The sequence below is a fragment of the Gobio gobio genome (genome assembly GCF_949357685.1).
Source record: "Gobio gobio genome assembly, chromosome: 21".
Lineage (NCBI taxonomy): Eukaryota > Metazoa > Chordata > Actinopteri > Cypriniformes > Gobionidae > Gobio > Gobio gobio.
Window position 1 is genome coordinate 12,098,762 of NC_137117.1, and position 26,678 is coordinate 12,125,439.

General features: G+C 37.4%; 1 protein-coding gene across 1 annotated transcript in view; it reads left to right on the plus strand.

Annotated features, from left to right (window-relative positions):
* Nucleotides 1-20,881, plus strand: part of tgm1l5 (transglutaminase 1 like 5) — a gene marked incomplete at both ends in the record, with an annotated part of 33,905 nt that extends 13,024 nt beyond the window's left edge. Inside the window, 13 exons of the mRNA XM_079802007.1 lie at nt 107-271; nt 10,123-10,314; nt 10,431-10,682; nt 10,829-10,947; nt 12,942-13,049; nt 13,196-13,373; nt 14,410-14,548; nt 15,362-15,554; nt 15,729-15,882; nt 17,377-17,643; nt 18,890-19,050; nt 19,128-19,264; nt 20,737-20,881. Coding sequence (XP_079658133.1) covers nt 107-271; nt 10,123-10,314; nt 10,431-10,682; nt 10,829-10,947; nt 12,942-13,049; nt 13,196-13,373; nt 14,410-14,548; nt 15,362-15,554; nt 15,729-15,882; nt 17,377-17,643; nt 18,890-19,050; nt 19,128-19,264; nt 20,737-20,881 — 2,210 coding nt within the window. The remainder of the gene's footprint in view (nt 1-106; nt 272-10,122; nt 10,315-10,430; nt 10,683-10,828; nt 10,948-12,941; nt 13,050-13,195; nt 13,374-14,409; nt 14,549-15,361; nt 15,555-15,728; nt 15,883-17,376; nt 17,644-18,889; nt 19,051-19,127; nt 19,265-20,736) is intronic.
* Nucleotides 20,882-26,678: the final 5,797 nt, after the last annotated feature.

Genomic DNA, 26,678 nt, shown 5'->3' on the forward strand with positions numbered 1-26,678 from the left:
GGGCTCAGTACTTGGACCTCTCCTCTTCTCCATTTACACTACATCACTGGGACCCATCCTACAGGCACATGGTTTCTCCTACCATTGCTATGCTGATGACACACAGCTCAACCAGATGATCCCACAGTATCAGCACGAATCTCTGGCTGTCTGGCGGTCGTCATCTCGGCGTGGATGAAAAAACATCACCTGCAGCTCAACCTGGCAAAAACTGAGCTTCTCGTCTTCCCTGCCAATCTGACTCTACAACACGACTTCACCATTCAGCTAGGTACATCCTTGATTTCCCCTTCAAGGTCGGTCAGAAATCTTGGTGTAACCTTTGATGATCAGTTGTCCTTCAAAGACCACATTTTAAAGACAGCTCAGTCATGCAGGTTTGCGCTACACAACATCAGGAAGATCAGACCGTTCCTAACAGAGCACGCAACACAGCTTCTCATCCAGGCCCTGGTCATTTTTAGGCTTGGCTACTGCAATGCGTTTCTGGCTGGACTTCCATCGTGTGCAATCAAAACACTTCAAATGATCCGGCACGTCTTCTTGTCTTCACTGAACCCAAAAGGGCCCATGTCACACCTCTCTTAATCTCTCTGACCTGGCTACCACTTGCTGCTCGCATCAAGTTCAAGGCATTGAAGCTTGCTTACAGATCCATCACAAACTCAGCACCCGCATACTTCAACTCGCTCCTACGAGTCTACACTCTCACCAGAACCCTCCGTTCAGCTAAGGAGTGACGGCTCGTGGTACCATCACAGAGAGGCATGAAATCCCTTTCCAGAACATTTTCATTCACCGTTCCTTGCTGGTGGAATGATCTTCCCACCTCCATCCGGAATACAGAATCACTGACAACATTCAAAAGACAGCTGAAAACTCATCTCTTCCACGAGCACTTAACCTCATCTTAACAAAAAATAAAAAAAATAAAACTCCTCTATTTCCTCCCTATTCTAGCTGCTCTGGGTAATGTCCAAAATGTAGTATTTCAGGCACTTTAGGTTTTTTTTCCGCCTCTTCATGACGGATTGCTTCCTGTATTCCTCAGTTGTAAGTCGCTTTTGATAAAAGCGTCTGCTAAATGAATAAATGTAAATGCTATTTCCCCTGCGCCCTCCTCCTCAGACTCGATGCTCACGCAGGTTGCCAGCTTGAGGACACGCAACAAGAGCGAGTGCAAATGACAATGAAAGCAACACTGTAAGCCAATGAGTTGATTTATCCGCGTTTTATGCTCTCGTTCATTGGCAACCTGTGGTATCGAAATACTATTGGGTAAACTGCCGGCTTGTTTCGCACAGACCAAAACAAAAACAGACTTCCCGACACGGAACGCACATTTCAAAGTAGAATAACGCTGGAGTAGGTAGGGGTGGGACGAGATCTCGTGCCACAGACTAAACTAAAAAAAGCTTAAAAAAGACTTAAAAAAAGCTGTCTCGTGTCATATTGTCATGACCTCATGACGGAGTGTGAGGGTGAAGTTAGGATAGAATATGCCAACGCTACATTTACATTATGCCTCCACTCTAGTTTTGCTTTTTATAGAAATTAAAACAATTTAACTCAAGGTGGATAACAGTCGCTTCAATTCCATCAGCCCATCCAACACGGGCTGTTCCGAGTCGTACATAGTGAGAAGCACTGCCACCAATCACGTGACGAGAAGACATTGAGCATCTGTTACGAGTGTGTGTTTCATGTTAGTGGACTGGACCGCGGCAGAGGATTCAGTACACGATCGCAAAATTGAAAGTGAAAAATAAAGTGCGCATTCAAACGTGGTTTCAATACGTTACCGCTGTTTGAAAGCAGGTCCCTGAGGCATGCAAATATTTCCCAATATGAAATCTATAGTTGTAACGATCTCTTAGCTCTGTATCACGCTTGAAGAAAAATTTGGTCTCTATTTGCACTTTCAATATTGAGTAATTTGATTATGGTATTATGGTTATTGTTTGCACTTAATATCTATGATCAGTTTGTGGGAAGGAGTTCAGTAAGGAGGTCAGAAGGAGCTCATGTACAGTAAGGTCTGAAGAGATAATCATGCAGGAGAGAAGCCAGTCACTTGAGGTTTTGGCTAGGGCTGCCACTAACGACTATTTTTATATCGATTAATCTATCTAATCTTTATCACAATCATTTTCAACAATTTTACTTAGAAACATTTCATTTAACTTGCAACGTTGGCATTCAGTAGTGGACTATAAAAAAAGTATAAATGTAAACAAGCCCTTGACAAAATGTAAAACTAAAAGAGTAAAAATGTAAAAAGAGCTCCATTGAATCCACTATGGAGTTGATTTATTATTTATTTTTATCCTTTACGAAATTGTTTAATGCAGCATTCTATATGTATATAGGTGTATTTGGGTTATTTTAAATGTTTTTAAAAATAATAAAAATATCATAGAGTTGTTTGTGGTGGGGTAAATTAAACGTGATATGCGGTGACGTCACAATCGTGTTGCATTGTGGTAATGTAAGGTGGTGCCGATCGGTCTGGGCCAAGAGATGCCGTTCAGTCTGAACAGAGAAACTGTGATTTCCCGGAAACGAAGGACTTTCCCAAAGATTACCATTTGAACACTTCTCCAAATACACAACAGCCCCACCCGAGACACATCACACTAAGACACACACACCACACATTCACACCCTGCACAGCACCCTCTGTATAACTCACTCTCACCCACACTGAAAACTCATTCAAAATCTATGCAACGTTAAATGTATACAATGTGTAACTATGCATGTTTAGTATCATTTGAAACGTATCAGTGCGTCTGGTAAAATTGCCTCATTCTCCTAATCATAATGCAAACCTCCAAGAAGTTATGTAAGTTGATAAAAATACTATGTCTCACCAAAAGGTGACCCCCCACAGATCATCTACTCAAGTGCCTCCTGTATGTAAATAAGTGCCCTCCTTTGCAGATGTCTAGAACCCATTCAAACACAGATCCTGATTGCCCATTTGTGACCCCCCTGAATATGGGACCAAAATCGAATTATAACCTCAAACACCACCATTTGTGGACTTATTGAATTATCTGGGTATTTAAGGGAAGGTGATACAAGAATCGGGGAGTCTGTATTGAGATTTCCCACACTGCTTGTGTGTAGTTTTTCATGACCAGGTAAAGATTTCTAGAATCCTTGATTCTTGAATTATTGTTTTTGTATATGATTGATTGATGCTTTTCACTCTTTGAGTTGACTTTTGATTGATGTTTCTTACCTGGTTAATAAATCGTTATGTTTTAAACTTACTGCAACGCATTTTGTGTTATTAACTCAGTATTTCATGTTATAACCATAACAGTACGGATATATGCTCAGGTTAGTTTAACACGGACTAAGACACGGTTTTGGTGAAGCTTAAAGAGCACACCGGATTGATGTCTTAGACCTCCGACTAACACATTGGCACGAGGGAGCGAGTGGTTCAAAGTGGGTCTCAACCAGACCCTCGAGGACTAAAGCTAAGTCCCATGAAGGGATCTTGGTTCTAACAGGTGGCCTCAACTGCCTAACCCCACGAATGAAGCGAGTGAGTAGAGGATGTCTCCCGAGCGGCACCCCATCCACCAAGGTGTGGCAAGCCGAAAGAGCAGCAACATGAACCCTGAGAGTGGAGGGGCAGGTGCCTGGTGACAACTTTTCTTGCAGAAAATCCAGAACTGAAGTAACCTGGCAGTTGACTGAATCTACATTGTGTCGTACACCACCTTTCAAAGACACCTTTCAAAAGGTGGAGTTTCCACCCCCCCATCTGTAACTCTGTCTGGACAGTAAATCTGCTCCCACATTAAATCTGCTCCCACGACTAACCTCCGCCCACAAGAACGCGCGAAAAAGGGGGCGTGGTCTTGTTGCTCCCGCGTGGAGAATAGGAAGTGTTGCGTTCGGTTGCGTTCGTATAGTTTGTTTGTTGCCATGTCGTCGAGATGCTGGTATTTTCATCCCGGAGTCAAGTCACCTCTGTTTGGCTTTCCCAGGGACGCTGTACTTAGAGATCATTGAACGCATGCATCCCCGTTATGGTGAGAGGCGTGACCTTTCCGGTAACGTGCGCTCTGCGTGCCCTAAGCTGCTGTCGAGTCACAACACGGGAACCGCTGGCACAATCAGAACTCGTTACGTATTTCTGAAGGAGGGACTTCATAGAACAGGGAAATCTTTCAAGCCGTTTTGAGGACAGTGAAAACAGCAGTATACAGATAAGTAAATTGTGTGAAAAATACTGTGTTTTTTTACACGCGAAACATGAACACATGTTATATTGCACACTGTAAACACAATCAAAGCTTCAAAAAAACACGAAAAACGGGACCTTTAAGTACTTTTATAAACAAGTACTTCTGTACTTTTACTTAAGTAAAAATAGTTTTTTACAACTTTCACTTGTAACGGAGTAATATTTGACCAGTAGTACTTTTACTCGAGTAATGGAGTTGTGTACTTTGTCCACATCTGAAGACAGCCATAGTGTGCAGTGCAGCACCAGCCTGTCCCCTTATATTTATAATTGTTATATAAACCATATACAATACATATATATATATATATACACATACATATATATACACATATATATATATATATATATATATACATATATATATATATATATATACATATATATATACATACAATACATATATATATATATATATACATACAATATATATATATATATATATATATATATATATATATATATATATATATATATATATATATATATATATATACATACAATATATATATATATATACATATATATACATATATAGATACATACAATATATATATATATATATATATATATATATATATATATATATATATATATATATATATATATATATATATATATATATATATGTATATATATATACATACATACAAACAATATATATATATATATACATACAATATATATATATATATATTGAGAGAGAGAGAATGTATATATATAGAGAGAGAGAGATTTTTTTTCAGAGACTTTGTAACACACCATAACACAGAGTTGGTCTGAAAACAAAAAGACCTGGTTTGCTCCTGCTGAAGCTCATCTATTTATAGCCTCGTGCAGCAGGTGCGCCTATGACGTCACCGGCCGAGGCTATAAATACCTCCCGGGTCAATTTCATTGACGTGTTTTCACACTATTTTCACAGCTGGTTATGTCAAAGACATTCCCATTTGCAATAGCTTATGCAGCATTGAGTGTAGCTTTTTAAAGGGAACTTTTTTTCTTTTGGTACATGTGTGTTTGGGGCTCAATATTTCTTTCACCACCTTAAATAAACATGCTTCTGGAATCGTCACTGACAGCTCTGCTCATCACTTGAGAATTTAGTTGAGAAGTTAATCTCTTGTTAATGAGGAAGATCAAAAGTTCAAATGTTATGATTGTTCTACACTGTCATTTTTTCTCATTACTCCTCCTTACACGTCATTACAACAGATGAGACCAAGCGTCATTTAAGTGACACTTTAAATATTGCACTAGGGCCGTATTTACTGTAAGCTGTTAAACACTAAACTATCTCTGTCATGAATTTCTCAGGAAATTCTTCACACCCTTCAGCTCTGAGCTGTGGTTGGGGTGGAGATAAAGATGTGAATATATACACCATGGCTTCTCAGGAGAAAAACATCTGAGTGAAGGAAGAGTTGTCTCCAGACTGAAGTTCTAGCTGTTTAGGTGCAGTTACTCTGTCTACATACACTCTTCAAATAAAAGGACAAGAGCCAAAAACATGTAAGTATTCCATTCTATTTCTACTTATCATTTGTGTGTGTGTTTGTGAACTAGTTTGCACATAATACAAATTTTCCTAGATTCCTGATTATTGTTTTTATCCTTAGTTGTTGATAAGAAAGGCTGAAACATCTTTAGTAGTCTCTTGTTCTCCCCAATTTTATGCAATTAATTCAGCTTGTATACGAGTACAGAAAAATGTCAATTCCATTTTAACGTTGTTTATTAGATAATTATAGCTTTAAGAATACATTTTGAAAAATGTCTCTCTCTTTCTCTCAGGAGTCCACATGTAGAAGTGAACGGTAAGAGACGTTTTTAATACTCCAGTGCATAATAACAAATCATATTAAGTCTCAGACTAACCGGCTAACTCACGTTATTACTGTCTTACTGAAATACTTCTGCTGATCAGCTGAGGGCCACTATGACCTAAAACTGAGTATATTAATGCAGATTGGCTGTCATTCTTACTACTTTGAGTAAAAATAAAGGATGGAGCAAGATTTGTTACAAACTTTAATGTTACATCTGTCATTCACATTAATGCTTGTCTATGTGCTGTTATTGATACAGTTCACCCATGTGCACCGCAATAATTTAAAAACACCTTGGTTTTTTGATGGACATACTCTTGTTAATGCTGATGATCCCATAATGAACCTCAAACTGAGTAGCGTTTCACTGAGAAACGTCCTGCTCAAGTCGTCCTTCCGATGGAGGTTGGGGTTGAATAACTAGTTCATCCAATGTTTCATCATTGGACTCACGCTCAGATTGATATGGTAAAATCGATGTACTGTCTTTACAGTGTGTACAATCACTGAGAACTGAGGAAGCCTCTGGAGCAGAAGTTCAGTTACAGTAATGGGTGTTTAGCTTCTGACACACGCTGTAACCGGTAGACCAATTACAACAGACAGGGCCATCTGACCAATCAGAGCAGAGTAGGCCAATTACAACAGACAGGGCCATCTGACCAATCAGAGCAGAGTAGGCCAATCACAACAGACAGGGCCATCTGACCAATCAGAGCAGAGTAGACTCGCCGAAAGGAGAGATTTGGAGAGACTGATTCATCCAACGAGTCATTTGAGAATCATTGAACAATGTGGTGATATGCAATGTATATTATATGAAAATTAAAGTGTTTTTTGACCTTTGATGCATGTAAACCTGTTGTAGGTTAAAATAGCATAATAGGGGCACTTTAAAGAGCACCTATCATGGCATTTAAAATGTTCCAAATATTGTTTTAGAAGTCCCCAACAACAGTTCTGCATGCATGCAATGACAAAAAAGACTTTAGTTTTCTTATAATATGCATTTATTTTTACCTGTTTTGACAGCGATTCTCAAATGATTCCTTTAGTGATTCACTTTTCAAAACCCCGCCTTTACGTGACGCTAATCTGCGGTGATTGGTCCGATGGCCCAGTCAGTTGTGATTGGTATACAGAGGTGGACAAAGTACACAACTCCATTACTCGAGTAAAAGTAAAAGTACCACTTGTCAAATATTACTCTGTTACAAGTGAAAGTTGTTAAAAACTATTTTTACTTAAGTAAAAGTACAGAAGTACTTGCTTTTAAAAGTACTTAAGTAAAAGTACTTATGTCAATGCATTATTTCATTATTGTTGCATTGTTGTATAAATGCACGCTATTCCATCATGGGCCAACATGCTAGCATACGACCACCTTGAACTAATTTAAATACTTAAAAGTTACAAAGCTTTTTATAAAGCTGCTGTCACTTTAAGGCTGAATGCACAAATCCTACACACTGATACACATCTGATATTCCCCCAACTGTTTACGTTCACTTGAGACATAATCAACTTTGTTTACGTGAATACTTTCCAAAATGAAAATTGTGACATTTTGTGTGTATTGGTCTGTTTAAGTGCGAAAAAAACACAAAAGAAAGCTCTATTCAGTACTCGTGCTCTGGCATCTCAGAGGCACAAAAAAACAGACTGAACTCTTTCATCATGCTTTTTCAGATTCATCCATATGTCTACTTCTCTTTCTCCCAGATATTTACATTTTGCAAAAAAAAAAAAAAAAACACTTTTAAAGAAGAAAAAAAATTCATCCACTGACTTGCAAAGCTGCTACAGAAATGACTTTTGACTTCGAGGATCTTGATAGAAATGTAGTGGAGTAAAAAGTATGATATTTGTCTTTCAAATGTAGTGAAGTTAAAGTAAAAGTTTCCTTAAAAAATAATACTTCAGTAAAGTACAGATACTCAAAAAGTTTACTTAAGTACAGTACTCAAGTAAATGTACTTAGTTACTGTCCACCTCTGTTGGTATAGTCTGTGCAGATATTTTCGGAAACGGAACGCCCATCAAAGTCTTATAGTGACAGTAATTTGTTAATATGTGTCAGGAGTTATGAATATGAAAACCGCATCGGAACCGTTTGATTGTAATATGAGCCTCAGCTGATCTCATTCATAAAAAACTCCTCTATTCTCCTCACGAAGACTCGCGACAAATCAACATCCCTCAGGGCTTTTAGTTCAAAAGTGTGCAGATGAGGAGACATATTGGTAGATTCTCATATGTCTGTGTCAAATTTCTAAACAGAGGAGTATTTTTTATTCAATACTTCCTCAAAATGCGCAGATGTAGCCTAATCATGAGCGATTGAGTCTCTTTTGTGTTGTTTTCAATTCATCCTGGCAGCCGGAGGGCGCTCTGTGCACATGTAGTCCATATATGGTACAGACAGACGAAGAAGATACCATGTGCCATAATAAAAGTCCATAATAAAGGCTTCCTGAGATCGCGAGACATGCAAATAGAGACATTTGACGATTAAATAAACACACAATCGCGACAATGTATGGTTTGTCTTCAAGCCACTTAGTCTTCAAATGCTCATCCTTGGGCAGATGAAAAAAGTTTGCTTTTGAGTCACACTTCAGAACACAGGGTCTCGTGGCCATGATGTTTTCTAGTTTTCACTGGCGTCTTGGAGCGCAATAAGTGGGCGTATCGTATTCAAATAACTTGACAAGTTGACGTCATCTAGTCAGAGAAAAAGCTTCGGTCTTCTAACGATTCTTAAAAATGACTCAGAGTCGACTCTTACTTTTGAAAGAAAATAACTATATATACGGTGCACTGTCATATTTCAAAACTTTGCAGGATGTTTTTGTTCACTTAGATCTATGTTACACACTACATGAAAGGTAAATTTCAAAATTCCATGATAGGTGCTCTTTAACAATATCTATATCCACCAAATTTGGCGCACTCCTTCAGCCTAATCTGACTTAATGTGCTCTATTTACACAAAAAAAAAAAGGTTCTATATGGCACCAAAAATGGTTCTTCGTCGTAATCATAGAGGAACCACTTTTGGTGCTATGTAGCACCATATCTTAACATGTTCTGTTTATGGTAGCGGTGCTATATAGCACCTTAGTCAAAGAACCGGTGAAGAACCTCTGAAGAACCGCTGAAGAACCACTGAAGCACACAAATTGGTATAGCACTTAAAAAGGTTTCCCTAAAAAAAGGCACCAAAAATGGTTCTTGGCTCGTAATCATAGGGGAACCTTTTTTAGTGCTATATAGCACCAATTTTGGTGCTTCAGAGGTTCTTCAGCGGTTCTTCAGAGGTTCTTCACCGGTTCTTTGACTAAGGTGCTATATAGCACCTCTGAAGAACTGCTGAAGAACCACTGAAGCGCCAAAATTGGTTCTATATAGCACTAAAAAAGGTTCCCCTATGATTACGAGCCAAGAACCATTTTTGGTGCCATATAGAACCTTTTTTTTTTAGAGTGTAACGATGGTTGCACTATATCTAGATCTGTATTTAAATACAAAATTACGTTTTTGTAAATGCATCCAAAGAAACATCTGATCAGTGTTGGGTCACCATGATTTTTTCTAGGTTAGACATGTTTCTGGATCATCATGTTTTGTTGATGCTGGAACAACATTCCTTTCCGAAATATTAGTCCGACTGCTAACCCTGTCCCTAACCCTACCCATAACTTATCCATCTGTGGGAATCAGAGGGAAATGATGGTGAATAACACTGATGTAGAAGCACCTAACCCTGGCTGTAAGCCTAAACTTGACATCAACTGTAAACTTGTCCCTCAAATCTGATTTGTTGATTGGCATGTTGTTTGAGGATCAACAAAGATGTTGATCCAGGATCATGTTGCACTTGGTGAAATCACGTTCACCTCAGAGGTTGCATGAACCTGAAACCAGCATACAGGAATGATTTGTCATCACCTATACTTAAAACAGATTTTAATGCTTATTTTAAATCCGTCATGATAAGCTTTCCTTATGTGCCTAATTGTTTAGATGCAGTACTGCAGGTGCAATCTATTGATCTCATCAGGACCAGGAAAGGACAGAATCGACAGGAGCATCACACGGATGGTTTCTTTAGCAGTCATCTCATCGTCCGTAGAGGACAGTGTTTCCAGATGTCTATTGAGCTGTCCCGACCTTTTGTTCCGAACAGAGACCAGCTTCACCTGGAGCTGAGACTTGGTCAGTCATGGCTTTAATGTACTGACTGTTGCAAGCGATGACCCTGTTTACACCTGCCGCACAAGCCGTCTTGGCTCACCTGATCAAAAATATTTTTGTATATGTGTGTTTTGCAGGTAATGACATACCAGTACACAGGGGCAGCTTTGTGATTGTTCCATTAGTGTCGGAATTCAAGAAAGATGCCTGGGAGACAAAGATTGTTGAACAGGCAAAGACCACAATCAAACTGTCAGTTTACTCCCTTCCGACCGCTTGTATTGGACGGTACAAACTCACTGTGGTTACAAACTGCCCGGCGGGAAAGGCCACTTCACCAGAAACACCTGAAAATGACATTTACTTGCTGTTCAACCCTTGGTGCAAAGGTATTATTTGAAGAGAGATAAAATAAAAGGACACTGTGTGTCTATCAGTACTTGAAATTGGGCTGAATCATGATAATTCACTTAGAGGTTAATGAGGCTATAATCCATTAACATGTCAACTTTGTCTCTCTTTCTGTTCTTAACAGATGACTCTGTGTACATGAATGATGAAGCTGAGAGGACTGAATATGTACTAAACGATATGGGCAAACTGTACTATGGAACAGAGCAACAGATTGGCACCAGAACTTGGAATTTTGGTCAGGTAAAATTTCAACATTTCACATTTCAAACATGGTATGTATTCATTAGTTGTTTAAACGTATCAGTAAAAGGATTCCTGTTATTATCTGGTTATTTTACAAGAATTCTCACCCTCATTCTAGTAATGTTCATTTTTTATTATTTTTTATAACCACAAACTAACATGACCAGAACATTACTGGGAGTTTTGGTGTGACAACTTAAAGGGGTCATGAACTGGCTTTTTTTTTTTTTTTTTTAAATATATACTGTTGTCTGAGGTCAACTTATGACGTTCGCGTGGTTTTTACATTCAAAAACATCATAATGAATAAGTAACAGGCTATTTTATGCCCTTGTTTTGAGGCCCTCTTAAGAAACACTCGTTTTTATGGGTGTACTGCACTGAAGACTTGGAAATAAACACCCACGGCTAGGATTGGATAATAAAGCAAATATTTGTATGCTTTGCATATTTAATGAGCTTCAGCTCCCTTGTCAGTAGGAATAGTGGGAATTGTTTTGAAAGTGTGTGGGAAACGGCAACCGGACTGAATCGCCCAGAGGGCTCTCAAAATGTCTTTATCAAACAAACACAATGATTTATCACTCATCCACCCGCAATTGATTGGAATGTTATTTTTTATTACTTGGCCCGCCCGATCGGTGGATATAACTGTGAACCGTACACACACACGTGCACACGCTTCAAATATCAAGTCAAGAGAGTGAACAACGCACATCAAGAAAGGAATGGTATTTCACTATTTAAGATACGTTTTGGTAGCCGTCTGAAAAACACATAGCTTTGAAGCTTCGGAGTGTATCGAATCAGCGAGTCGATTCATGATTCGGATCACATGTCAAACCGCCAAACTGCTGAAATCACGTGACTTTGGCGCTCCGAACCGCTGAATCGACTCGCTGATTCGATACACTCCGAAGCTTCATGAAGCTGTGTTTTGAAATCGGTTATCACTATATAAGTCGTTATTAAAAAAATTTTGCCGCACCAAAAATATTATCGTCGCTTTATAATATTAATATTGAACCACTGTACTCACATGGACCGATTTACATATGTTTTTAGTACATTAATGGATCTTGAGTGTAAATTGCTTTGCTCCCTATGGAGGTCTTACGGGTGTGGAACGGCATGATGGTGAGTAATAAATGACATTATTTTCAGTTTTGGATTAACTAACCATTTAAGATTTTTTTCAAATGGTTGTTATTATCAAATGGCTTTCCTGTTGCTCAAACACTAGAGCGTGGCGCTAGCAACGCCAAGGTCATGGGTTCGATTCCCAGGGAAAGCAAGAACTGACAAAATGTAAAATGTGTACCTTGAAGACAATGTAAGTCGCTTTGGATAAAAGCGTCTGCCAAATGCATAAATGTAAATGTAAATATTAAGAATATTTATTAATTTTCAGTTAATTTATTTTTTATATTTCAAATGAAAATGTATTTGACTTGTTTTAAGGTTTGTTTTATCCTGCCTGTAGCTCAGACAATAGAGCATTGCATTAACAATAAAATGTTTTACATTGCTTTAACTCATCAAAATATGTTAATCAATTTTAAACTTTTTTATACATATAAGTTATACAAGATTCAAATATGATTTTTATAATGTAATGTAATTTTAAGTTGAAATGTCTTGAACGTCCAAGTTGATTGTACTTAAAAATTGAAGGCAAAGTATCTTAATCTTGATGCGTAAAAGATTAATTTAACAGTGGATCAAGAGAGCTGATTATTGTTAAAACATTGAATCATGGTTGTAGTGCTCAGATTTTAGAGGTAAAAATGAAAGAAAAAAAAAATTTTACCCAAAAAATGTATATTCATTTTGTAACCGAGACTTAGTCGGGATGTATTTCATGCAGATATTTCACTTTAGAGCAATAGAGCAAAAAAATAATTTTGCATTATTTTCAAGACAGCATTTCAAACTTTTATTTTTTGTAATGTGCTTGTTTCCATCTCCAACTTCTGATCTGTGATTCCTAGTTTGACGAAGGAGTCTTGGCGGCGAGTTTCTTTGTGTTGGAGAAGAGTGGCAGCCCTTGCTCAGGATGGGGAGACCCTATTAATATAGTCAGAGTGGTGTCTGCCATGGTGAGTCTTGACTCTCTTTTTACCAACATCCAGATTTCCCCATGCTCTGTTGTCTTGTAAGGAGGACGGATAGGGTCTGCAACTCAGCGATGATCCATGTATCCTGATGATGTGAGGCAGATAACATAATTTTGTCAATGTGCCAGGTTAATTCCAATGACGATCAAGGTGTGCTGATGGGTAACTGGCAAAATACCTATGAGGGAGGACTTTCTCCTACAGTCTGGAGTGGAAGCAGTGCCATCCTGAAACAGTACCACGACAAGGGAGGAGTACCTGTCAAATATGGACAGTGCTGGGTCTTTGCTGGTGTCACCAACACAAGTAATATTTAAAGAATTATTGACAGTGATACAGAATAGGGGCCTAAAATTTAACCAGCTTTCCTATATAGAGAGTGAAGCACTGCATTTGAGTATAGGCTAAATAACAAGAGGATTTCTAATAACATCATGTATTTATCTCTAGCAATTCTGCATAGTACACTCTCAAAAAAAAAAAGAGGACAAAATTGTACCTTTTATGGTACAAGTGGCCGTCACTGGGGTGGGACCCTTTAGGGTTCGTTTTTGTACCTCTCAGTCAGGGGTAGGCAAGTTCGGTCCTAGAGAGCTGATGTCCTGCAGAATTTAGCTCCAACCCTACTAAGCCACCACAGTATAAAACTCATGGCTCCCAGCATGCATTGCAGCATTAAGTATGTCACCCTTGTTGAGATTCATATGCTGATTCTTGATATCTGTGTGCGTCACTTTTTCCCCCCTAGAATGTATTTAAAAATAAAAATTCAGAATGTCTGATCGGTGGCAAGAAAGTATTGTTGGTGAATATTATTTATTCATATATTATTCATACTTTTGATTTGAACAGATTATATGTTTTGTTAAGTCAAACTAAAGGTCAAACTTAAGTCAAACTAAATGAAACACTGATCGCCATAATGGTAACCAAACATTTTCAATAAAACATCAACATCTAAACCTCTGTTAATTCTCAATAAGAGATTCTATAGATGTCTTTCAAGGTTGGAGCCAAACTCTGTAGGACAGCGGCTCTCTAGGACCGATCTTGCCTACCCCTGCTCTAAGTAGAGGAAAACAATGGTATAACTGTACTCTAAGGACCAATTGTGTTCCCCAAGGAATAAAATTGTACCTCCACTGTATCTTTTTTTCTGAGAATATACCAAAAGGTTAATCGAATTGAATCAAGACCATCGTTGACGTTTAGTAAAGAAGTATGTTCAAATTGTGAGTTCACATTGTCTTTTTTGTGTATCGACATCCAGATATCATAATCACAGAGGGGTTGGGAATGAAGTCTTGGGCCCTTTGTTAATGTTTATCTCTTTTTCTCTCAGTGTTGAGGTGTTTTGGCATTCCCACACGTCCCATCTCAAACTTCAGTTCTGCTCATGACACTGACAGCTCCTTGACAACAGATGTTTATTTAGACGAGAATCTTCAAGAGATTAAACACCTTAACCGGGATTCAATCTGGTAAGACCTTGTTTCTGTACTCGTGTGTTGTTTAACTATGTTTGCAATGCTAAATTGTACTTTTTTTATATTTTGAATGTTTTCATTTTTATATTATTTGTTTAATTGTAGTTAAATTAGTTTAATTTAAATGTAGCTCTTTTTTTTCCATTTTTATTCATTTTCTAAATGTGTATAGTTGTTATTATTTTTTTTATTTCAGCTTTAGTTAAAGGTGCTCTAAGCGATGTCATGCGTTTTTTAGGCCAAAACATTTTTCGTCACATACAGCAAACATCTCCTCGCTATCCGCTAGCTGCCTGTCCCCTGAACACACTGTACAAACACTGTACACGGTCTCTGTAGTCAGCACAAGCTCCACAAACGGCAACAAAAACAAACTTGGGCAGTCTGGACAACGAAACATAATAAACAGTGCTCCAGCCAATAACTGACAAGAATGATTTGGGGGTGGAGGTCATGCGTCGGGTCACTCTTTACCGAAGCCAGTGATTATAGTTTATAAAGTTATAAATATGGATATTTTTCTTTTAAAAAACGCATCGCTTGGCTTCAGAAGGCCTTTATTAACCCCCCGGAGTTGTATGGATTTACTTTTATGATGGATGGATGGATGCGTTTTTTTGGGATTCAAAAAATCTACTCACTTCCATTAAAAAGCTGGGAAGAAACAAGATATTTTTTAATAGAACTCAGATTTTGTTCAGCTGAAAGAAGAAAGTCATATGCACCTATGATTGGCATGAGTTATGGGATAATTTTCTTTTTTGGTAGAACTATTACTTTAAAGTTGCTTCTTGTCTCTCTATGTAGGAACTTCCACGTGTGGAATGAGGCCTGGATGGCTCGTTCAGACCTGCCATCTGGTTTTGGAGGTTGGCAGGTGGTTGATTCCACTCCTCAGGAGAGCAGCCAGGGCGTTTTCCGCTGCGGCCCCACCTCTGTTGCTGCCATCCGCAGTGGACAGGTCTTCCTCAAATATGACACACCCTTCGTCTTTGCTGAAGTATGCTAATTACTTTCCTGTAATTTAACATTCCATCTAGAAGAGTTTCATATTTAATGATGTCTAATGATTTATGAGCACATCTTCCTCATATTTATCTGGTGCTCATAATCTTAATACAGAGGTTTATAATATGGTGTGCTTGTACTGAATGTTTTGCTCTTTGTGTTGTAGGTGAACAGTGATAAAGTCTACTGGCAGCGTAAAGCAAACGGGACCTTCGCTGTGATTCGGGTTGACAAGAGCGCAGTAGGTCACTGCATCAGCACCAAAGCTGTTGGGTCAGATCAACGCGTAGATATCACACACCTCTACAAATATGCAGAAGGTGAAAATGCACATTAAATAATGATGTCAGTTGTGATAATTTTTGCACTTACACGTGACAACAACGTTTATATGCTTTTGAAAAACTTAATTTTGAAATTGCATATTATTTTATGATCAAAGTATATATTTTTTTCTTGTAGTAAAAAAACTGACATTGTCACGTTTTAAAATATACACTATATTGCCAAAAGTATTGGGACACCCCACCAAATCATTGAGTTCAGGTGTTCCAATCACTTCCACGGCCACAGGTGTATAACATCAAGCACTAGACATGCAGACGCTGCTACAAACATTTGTGAAAGAACGGGTTGCTCTCAGGAGCTCAGTGAACTCAAGCGTGGTGCTGTGATCGCTTGACACCTGTGCAATAAGTCCATTCGTGTAATTTCCTCACTACTAAATATTCCACGCTCAACTGTTAGTGGTATTATAACAAACGTGGAAGAAATTGGGAACAACAGCAACTCAGCCATGAAAAATCACAGAGCGGGGTCAGCGCATGCTGAGGGTCACAGAGTGCGCAGAAGTCGCCAACTTTCTGCAGAGTCAATAGCTACAGACCTCCAAACTTCATGTGGCCTTCAGATTAGCTCAAGAACAGTGTGTAGAGCTTCATGGAATAGGTTTCCATGGCTGAGCAGCTCATCCAAGCTGTACATCACCAAGTGCAATGCAAAGCGTCAGATGCAGTGGGGTAAAGCACGCCGCCACTGGACTCTAGAGCAGTGGAGACGTGTTCTCTGGAGTGACCAATCACGCTTCTCTGTCTGGCAATCAGATGGACGAGTCTGGGTTTGGTGGTTGCCAGGAGAACGGTACTTGCCTGACTGCATTGTGCCAAGTGTAAAGTTTGGTGGAGGGAGGATTGTGGTGTGGGGTTGTTTTTCAGGGGTTGGGCTTGGCCCCTTAGTTACAGTGAAAGGAACTCTTAATGCTTTAGCATACCAAGACATTTTGGACAATTTCCTGCTCCCAACTTTGTGGGAACAGTTTGGGGACGGCCCCTTCCTGTTCCAGCATGACTGCGCACCAGTGCACAAAGCGTCGGTCCATAAAGACATGGATGAGCGAGTTTGGTGTAGAGGAACTTGACTGGCCTGCACAGAGTCCTGAGCTCAACCCGATAGAACACCTTTGGGGTGAATTAGAGCGGAGACTGAGAGCCAGGCCTTCTCGTCCAACATCAGTGCCTGACCTCACAAATGCGCTTCTAGAAGAATGGTCAAAAATTCCCATAAACACACTCCTAAACTTTGTGGAAAGCCTTCCCAGAAGAAGCTGTTAAAGCTGCAAAGGGTGGGACAACTCCATATTAAACCCTATAGATTAAGAATGGGATGTCATTAAAGTTCATGTGCATGTAAAGGCAGGAGGCGTCCATAACTTTTGGCAATATAGTGTATATCATTAATAACGTGATTTTCGTCACAGGGGGACTTTAAATCTGCTTAGAATCATCCCTCCCTCTGGTTTCCTCCTCATTGATCAGGTACAGACGAGGAGCGCACCGCTGTGGAAACGGCCTGTAGCTACGGCTCCAAGCGCTCCCTCTACTCTCCCACCGGCGCCAGTGATGTCACTCTTGAAGTGGCCATGGAGGGAGATGGTCCATGTGTTGGGCAGGATGCTGTGCTGTCCATCGTTCTGAAGAACGCCAGCAGTGCACCTCGCAGTGTCGATCTCTACAGCCAGTTAACTGCCAACAAGAGCTTCCTGAAGAAGGACCAGATCAGTGTTCAGCTCAAGCCCCATGAGGGTGAGGGATAATGACCTGAAATCAAAGATGAGCCAAAACTGCTCCTATAAACATTACATGAAAAACTTCAACTTATAACAAACTTTAATGACAGTTAGAAATGTTGCCTTGGCAACTCACTGAAACTAAAATTACTAAAACAATTGAAATAAAAGTTATTATGCTACCGTGTTAGTGTGAGGCTATTTTGAGCCTTGTTAGTGGTATTAACTAGCGATTTAATTTTACTTACTCTGTGCCCCATATACTAGCGTTATAAGCTAATCTGTTTTTAGAGATAAAATACGATCTACTCGGTAACCATGTGTTAATTACCCCTAGGTTCATTTTTCACCGGAGTTGTCCTTTAAGTAAAATATATATATATATATATAATAGGACACAATTACACAATTACTTAAACTAAAATTAGAATGAAAACTGCAAATAAAAATAAACACTAATTCAAAATATTGTTAAATACTATAACAGTAGATAAAAACTATAGTTTGTATTCTTGTAAAATAGGACTAAAACCAATTTAATTTTATTTTAATTCCATTTAATTGATTAACTCGGAAGGTACTTGTTGTAACCAAATATTAATATTATTATTATTATTAATAATAAAATATAAATATTAGATGATAAACGTGGAAAAAAAAACTTTGAAATGTTGCCCTGGCGACCAACTGAAATAATAATTACAATAATATATAATAAATACTATAATAGTGTATAAATAATATTAAAATAACAATGGTATAGCGTTGTATACTTGTAAAATAAGATTTTTTTTTTTAAATAAATAACTCAGATATTTACATGTAAGTAAATCGAATTATTGTTAATAATAAAATATAAAACATATAAAATAAAGTATAAATATATGATCAAATCAACATATCAAATCAACAATTAAATTTAATAAAAATATAATTAAATAGGTGTGTGTGTGTGTGTGTGTGTGTGTGTGTGTGTGTGTGTGTGTGTGTATATGTATGTATGTATGTATATATATATTTACTAAAACTACAACTGAAATAACACTTAAACTATTAAAAAATAAACCTATATATATTTATTTTTTATTTTTTATTTATATATATATATATTTTTTTCCAATTAAAAAAAATCTATAATAGTAAATAAATAATACTAAAATAACACTGGTATTCTATTTCTTCATCAAAATTCCATTCTATTTAATTAAATAACTTTTAAATGGAGTGTTAGTATTGATGTAGTCTGCATGTTTCGTCTGTAGTCCAGTCTCTGGCGTGGAGCCTGTGCTATGAGGACTACAAGGACCAGCTGCTGGGTCAGCTGTCTCTGGTGCTCTCTCTCTCGGGACGGGTCACTGAGACAAAACAAACTCTGGCCAAACAGTTCAACTTCAGACTGCGCACACCAGACCTCGTCATCACCGTGAGTCTAAACACACCATATCTCCACCAGCTGATGATATGGCATTAATGCGGCTTGTGTGTGGTTTTCTCTCTCAGCCTCTATGTGATGCTGTGGTGGGCAGAGAGCTGAAAGTCCAGATCACGTTCAAGAACCCACTGTCCCGTGTGCTGAGGAACATCATATTCCGGATTGAGGGACTGGGAATGCAGCATATCAAAACCATTCACCATGGGTAAGACGTTAATTTGCAGTGACTGAATCAAACTGGTGTCTGATGAAGTGAATGTTCACAAGGACTTTGCTGGTAAAAAATAAAGGTTTATTTTAAAGTGATGTATTTACAATGTACTTACTCAAATAAGTAATGAGTAATATTAATCAACTACATGTACTTACTATATACACTCTAAAAAAAAAAGGTTCTATATGGCACCAAAAATGGTTCTTGGCTCGTAAACATAGGGGAACTTTTTTTAGTGCTATATAGCACGTCTGAAGAACCGCTGAAGAACCACTGAAGCACCAAAATTGGTACTATATAGCACTAAAAAAGGTTACCCTATGATTGCGAGCCTTTTTTTTTTTGAGTGTAGTGTTACGGTTATGGTAAGGTTGCTTGTAATTATGCATAATTTATTAAGTACATGTGGTAAAGTCACTACTTCACCTTAAAATAAAGTGTTACAAAAAATTAATTTAAGAAAAACCAGTTCTCTGATTAGTTTTGCAATCCTTCCTTGTCTTGCAGCTTGTGAGTATAAAAGTATAAAGACATGATATTTTACCGGTTTCTCTGATTTAAAAATTCAATAGCAAAAGTGGAATTCTGAAGTTTCATTAATTTTTGTGAATTAGTTCACAAAAGTCTGTTTCAGTTCATTAATTAAAAACTCTGGATCATTTGTGTATTAAAATATTATGTTGATTATAAAATGATATGTTGTTAAATGGATATATTATATGTACATTTAAATATATTTTACAACTAACTACTAATATACAGTAGTGGACAAAAGTGATGTCAGTTGGGGATATTTTATTTTAATGACCCTATATGTTTGATTAAATCATTAAAAAAGCTGAGGAAAATATTTTATGTTTATATATATATATATATATATATATATATATATATATATATATATATATATATATATATATATATATATATATATATATATATATATATATATATATATATATATATATATATATATATATATATATATATATATATATATTAAATATGAAGGAAAAACAAAACACTAAAGTTGGTTAAGGAATTTATCTGACAAAATTATTAGGCAAACTACAGCTACAGGATTTATTTTACAATAAATAAATCCTGGCCAAAAAAAAACTAAAAACATACATATCTAACTACAACATAATCAGTCAATATTTTATCGGTTCTCTCCCGTTTTTGCATGTGTTCATAATTTCTTTGTATGATTGCCTGGCCAAAATATGGCATGTTTCATTGCATTATCACAAATAAAACAATTAACTCCAAGCACAACTACACAATACGTGTCCAAAATCTGTCACAAAGTTTACATAATATTTGGATAAAGGGTGAAGATGACATAAATAATATGAGAATTTAAATATGGAATGAAACTCTGAATGTATGGAATGAATCTTGAATATATTGAATGAAACTGAATTCATTATGAAATAACCCTCTTTCATCTTTTCTCTCAGTGATATCACTGGCCGTGGCACAATGCGTCTGACAGAGACATTAGTTCCCAAACGGTCCGGCTCACAGAAGCTTCTAGCAACACTTGACTGTCCTGAGCTCACTCAGGTGCACGGAGTCGCAAACATCATGGTCAAAGACCGCTGAGAAACCATCACTTCATCTAATGAGCGCTATCAAGACGCTGACAACCGCACTGAGGCTTCAGAGCTGGTCTTACACAATCCAATTTAAAATCACTGTCCCATTTAAAGGATGTCCTTATTATATTAGATTCCTATATGTGCAATATTCTCCGGCTTTGAAGGAGAAATTGGCTGGTTAGCAGATCAGCCTTTGCTGGTAGATCTGTACCAAACAATAAAAGGAAAACAAAATAACTTGTGTTTTTGAGAGTTTTTTTGTTTGTTTGTTTTGTCACACAAATCACACTCGCAATAGTCATACTCATTTCTCCAATACATTCACATTTAAAACGGTAACACTTTAATTAAAGCCTTTAGGTATAATATATAAAGGTGTTCATGCTATATTGCATCTTTTTTTATATAAATAACTGTAACCAAAGTAAAAATGCATTATAATATCTGCAGATTCCTTGTTCCTTGTCATGTGTTTTAATGCATTACTTTCTAAAGGTGTGTTTAATGAATTCATAAGTATTAGCTATAGTGCATTATAACTGTGGTTACAATTATTCATAAGACCATACACTCTTAAAAAAAAGGTGCTATATGGCACTAAAAGTGGTTCTTGGCTCGTGGTCATAGGGGAACCACTTTTAGTGCTATATCTTAACAGGTTCTGTATATGGTAGCGGTGCTATATAGCACTTCATTCATCCCGAAGAACCGCTGAAGAACCAAGATTTGTGCTATACAGCACTTAAAGTGGTTCCAAATGATTACGAGCCAAAGAACCATTTTTTTAGAGTGTATAATGCATTATATGTGTTGTATAGTGCATTACAAGGTATAATTAATGCATTAAAGTGTTACTGCAAGGTTTCACACACGTTTGACATTCAAATTCTTACACCATCACCTGTGGAGTGGGTTAAAACATGTGGTAAAAAGTTTCAAAACTATAAACACACCGGTCAAAGTGGGGCATAAGAGCAGCTTCTTACATTGTTTATATTGTAAGAGTGTTTCCCAACCACAGGTTGTCAGGTGTGCTATGGAAAATGATCAAATTCCAACAAATAAGTAAATATAAATAAAATAATATGCTACAAATATCATCGCTGTCGGGCCGAAACCTTGTATTTCTAAATATTTAATCATTCTTTTTTCTTTAAAATGAATGCTTTTGGTCCTCCTTTATGTGTGTGGGTTTTATTCAACCAATAAAAAGTATTTAAAAGAGGTTGTGACTAAACCTCGTAACTCCATTGGCTCCTCAAACTGTCAGTCAAACTTCACAACTCTCCACCCCGCCTCCATTTGAAAGGGCCACGCGCAGCGTGGAGATCTCTGCTTGTTTGCTTGCAATTCAAGGGAAAATAAAGCACTGACGTTTGAGTAAGTACAGCATTTTCTTTACTCAAAAAACACAGTGTCCATAAAGGCTAACGTTTTTGAAGAGCGGGGTGTAGTCAGTCTGGTTTTTGCCGTCTAGTTGAAGCAAATATACCGTTTTAAATATCCTGCGCATAGCGCTTCATATTTTGTATGATGGCATTTTGATCATGAGATTTCAACAAGATAACTGAGCGCCCATATAACGACAGTAAACTTTATATCCTGTAAGTTGATGAAAACGTAATGTGATGCACTTGGCCGCCGTAATAGAGAAAGTTGAACAATGGACTTTCAGTTCCAAAAACTCAAGTTGTATGCTTCTCTAAGCGCCACAAAGTAATACCACTAAAATTGTATGGACAGGATTTGGAACAGGGTAAGGTGGTGAGATTTCTAGTTCTCTTTGATGAGAGGTTGACTTGGTGTCAGCATATTGATAAGGTCAGAAATAAATGTAAGAAGATCAACAACATGTTGAGATGCCTATCAGGTCGAGACTGGGGAGCGAGAGATTCGCTAATAAACATCTATCAGGCTCTCATGAGAACTGCCTCTGACTATGGTTCCTTAGCGTATATCAGCATCGGAATCTAACCTTGAAAAGCTTGATGTGGAGCAGGCACAGGCACTTCGGATTTGTACCAGGGCATTTAAAACATCACCAGTAACTGCTTTACAGGTGGAAGCTGGAGAGATGCCGCTACGTATTAGTAGGGTCAAGATCATGTTGGCATATTGGACTAATTTACAAGGACATAGTATGGAGCACCCATGGGCGTGGTAGTGGGGGGAAAAGTGGACCTGACTACCCAGGGCCCCGTCTAGGGAGAGGGCCCTTTGAAAAGTCTGGAATATATTTTAACATGGAACATGGGGGCCCATCAGGACTGCCTATGCATAGGGCCCAGGATTTTGTGCTACACCCCTGGGAGCACCCCACAAAAACGGTCTTGCAAGAATGCGCAGAGCATAATAAAAGCAATTTTTACATTTTCCGATGGGTGGGGGATGCTAAGGCTCAAAATGTAGGTCTCAATCCGTTGCAAATAGGACCCACTGTGGCAATATCAACAATACCACCCTGGAAATTTATAAAAACCATCTGTAAATGTAAGTTTACAACGAATACTAAAAGAAAACTCTAAAATAATGCCACAGTGGATAATAGTTCAAAACTATGTAGAGCAGTATCAAGAGGAATTATTAATTTTTACGGATGGATCAAAGCAGCCGGAAACAGGTCGTACTGGTGCAGCTTTTTTTTATTCCTCGGTATGAAGTAGTAGTCAAAAAGAGGACTACAGATTATCTGTCAGTTTAAAGTGTGGAGTTGATAGCAATTTTACTGGCATTAGAGTGGGTGGAAAAAAATCATCAGAGTCAAGGTGTTATTATAGCCTCAGACAGTTTATCAGCATTATTAAGCATTCAATCTGGGAGAGCGTCATGTAGACAAGACCTCATTTATCAAATACTTCACTTGCTTCTCACACTTCATAATAAGGGAGTGGTTGTCCCCTTCCTTTGGGTTCCTGCCCATGTGGGGGTGGAAGGAAATGAAGTTGTGGATATGCTAGCAAAAAATTCTATAAAGCATGAAACAGTAGATGTACAAGTACCAATAAGTAGAGCAGAGGTCAAAACCATCATAAAGCAACATTCACTTAATATATGGCAAGAATATTGGAACACAGCAGATACAGGACGTCATCTATACAGCATACAAAATCAAGTAGCCACAAGGGCAGAAGCCCTAGGGAAGAGATGTTAGTCTCACGTCTTAGAATGGGTCACACTGGTTTAAATACAACATTGCACAGAATAGGAAAACATCCCACTGGGTTATGCACTGAGTGTAATGTGCAAGAGACAGTGAAGCATATACTGTTAGACTGCAAAAAATATGAAGAAGATCGAGCAGAACTAAAGGCACAGATGGATGAACAAAGCATGACACTTGAGCATTTATTAGGGAAATCATCTGGGAGTATACACAATTTATTAATTTTTTTTTTTTGAAAAACACTGGATTAAGTGAAAGAATTTAATAGGAAGGAATTTTTTTTTTTTTTGTACAGGTTTTATATAAGTTTATTTCTATTTTATTATTTAATTTTCTTCACCTCTCCTTTGATGTCATTCTAATACCCACACTCCAGTCTAGTAGGTGGCGGTAATGCACCTTTGAGATTAGTTGCCAACCGCCATTAAACCCGAAAGAAGAAGAACACTTGGCCGCCATGTTGGATTTCCGATCATCGACAGCGAGTGTGTGCGCATAGACACTTCCGGTTTAGCTTTACGCCGATGCAGAGGGATTTAGAAAAACGAAAATGATCTCTTATAGTTGTTTATAGAATCTGTTATATCACTTAAAATACTACTAAGATATACATTTACTATCACATGAGTCAATGGGATTTAAACGCACACATGCAGGAGTCAGATTAATGAGTGAACTCATGGGGCATAGCCTACACAATGATAAAGCCTACTGTAAATATAGAGCTACAGCTACTATTAGAGAGTTGTTTGTATAAAAGGCCCTGTGATAGGCTACAATATATCTCCATAAATACTATTTTCTCAATTCTGCACATTTTCACTTACACTTTTTTTGCATCAATTATCTTTTAGAATAAAACAAGGGCTTCAAAAAAAGATTGATTAATTTACTGTAGCTAACACAAACAGTTTAATATAGGTACGTTTTTTTACATGTAAAAAAACTGCTGCTCATAGACACCAGATAAGGATTTATGCTGCAACAGATGTTCTTCACTCATCTCACTTGAACAAAATAAATGCAGTAATTAAAAGAAACACTCAGGGGAAATACAAACACTGGGAATGAATTGCATTTAAATTACATATGCTACTAAATAATACAAACCGTTAGCAAAACAATGTTACCAAATAAAGTTACCAAAGCTTACACTGAGTCCATATCCCCATGCTTATTTATATCGCCGATGATGATTGCAACTTCGGTTACTTTGGTAGATCTTCATGAGGGTTGAGTGTAGTTCCTCGCTGAAAGAAAGGCTGTCTTGAGTCATTTCCCCCAGCAGTCAGAACAAAATTGGGAAGTATATTACACACTTTAGTGTTTTGTATGGATAAAGCAGGGCTCGAAATTAACTTTTTAAATTGGTAGCACTGGTTTATAAAGTTAGGAGCACTACAACTAAAATGTTTACATATAATGTGTAAGTGTGTGTGTTGTGCAAGTAAATCGGTCATTCAATTGTTGTCAGAATAAAAAAGGTTGCTTGTCTGGAAAAAAATAGGATTTTTTTCACAGCAGTGAGTGTACAGTGGGATATTTAAGATTATTTAGAATTTCAAAAATATTTTGCAACAAATATTTTTCTGTTCATCTATTAGTCTGCCTTTACATTGCTTTAATGCGTTACTATGTCACTTCCGAAACTTTGCAGCGTGCAATTGGCCATTAATCCTTTTTTAAACATGAAAAACAATAGTTTTATTCAATGGATTATATAGACCTGGGGGCGTATTAAAGAAACATCTTAACTTTTGAATCCTGTCTTATCTGTTTGGTAACCATGGCAATTTCAGTTAGGACCGCATTTAGGACAAAAGCTATTGCAGAATGACATCTCTTAAGTACATAATCTTATCTTAACTATGGATTGGTAACAGGTATTACAGAAGCATCCTAACTCGACAAAAAATCCTAAAAGCTGTCTTAACTTTAGGACAACCCAGGGCTCCAGACTGCGACTAAAACGGTCGCATTTGCGACAAAAAATATTAATTTTACTCTTATTACACTTTTCTGTTACTGCCTTAACTTCACAGGAATACGCAAAACGTATCACCGCCCTGCCCGACGGGCTATTTTAAATAGTGAATTAAATTCCTTTCTTGCTTTGCATTGTTGACTCTCTTAACTTGTTGTCTGAAGGAAAAATAAGATCACGGATGTTTTTGATCATGCTTATTTGTCCGCAGTGAAGTTAAGCGGATGTATGCGTGTGCGTGGATATTTTTGAGTGTGTTTGTGATGAGCGGATCATAACATTGTAAATAATTACGGGTGGATGAGAGATAAATAATTAATGTGTTGATATTATTAAAGACACGGAACTTTCATTTCATTATAAAACGCATGAACGTGCGTCACTCTTTCACTTTCAAAACCAGCGTCTATTCAAGGAAAACAAATCAAGGATAAGATATGCTTACCTCCTAGTGGACAGTATATATAACGCAAAGGAAAAATCCTACATGAGATATTGCTTAAAAATGTAACAGTTTTACCTAAAAAATATACACTAACTTAATAGAAATGATTCTGATAAGAATTGTCCAACATAGTGATTGGAAATATCAACATGTTTAAAACTTTTTTCTTCAGGTTCTAATTTGCCAAATTAACCAAATTAACAAAAGGA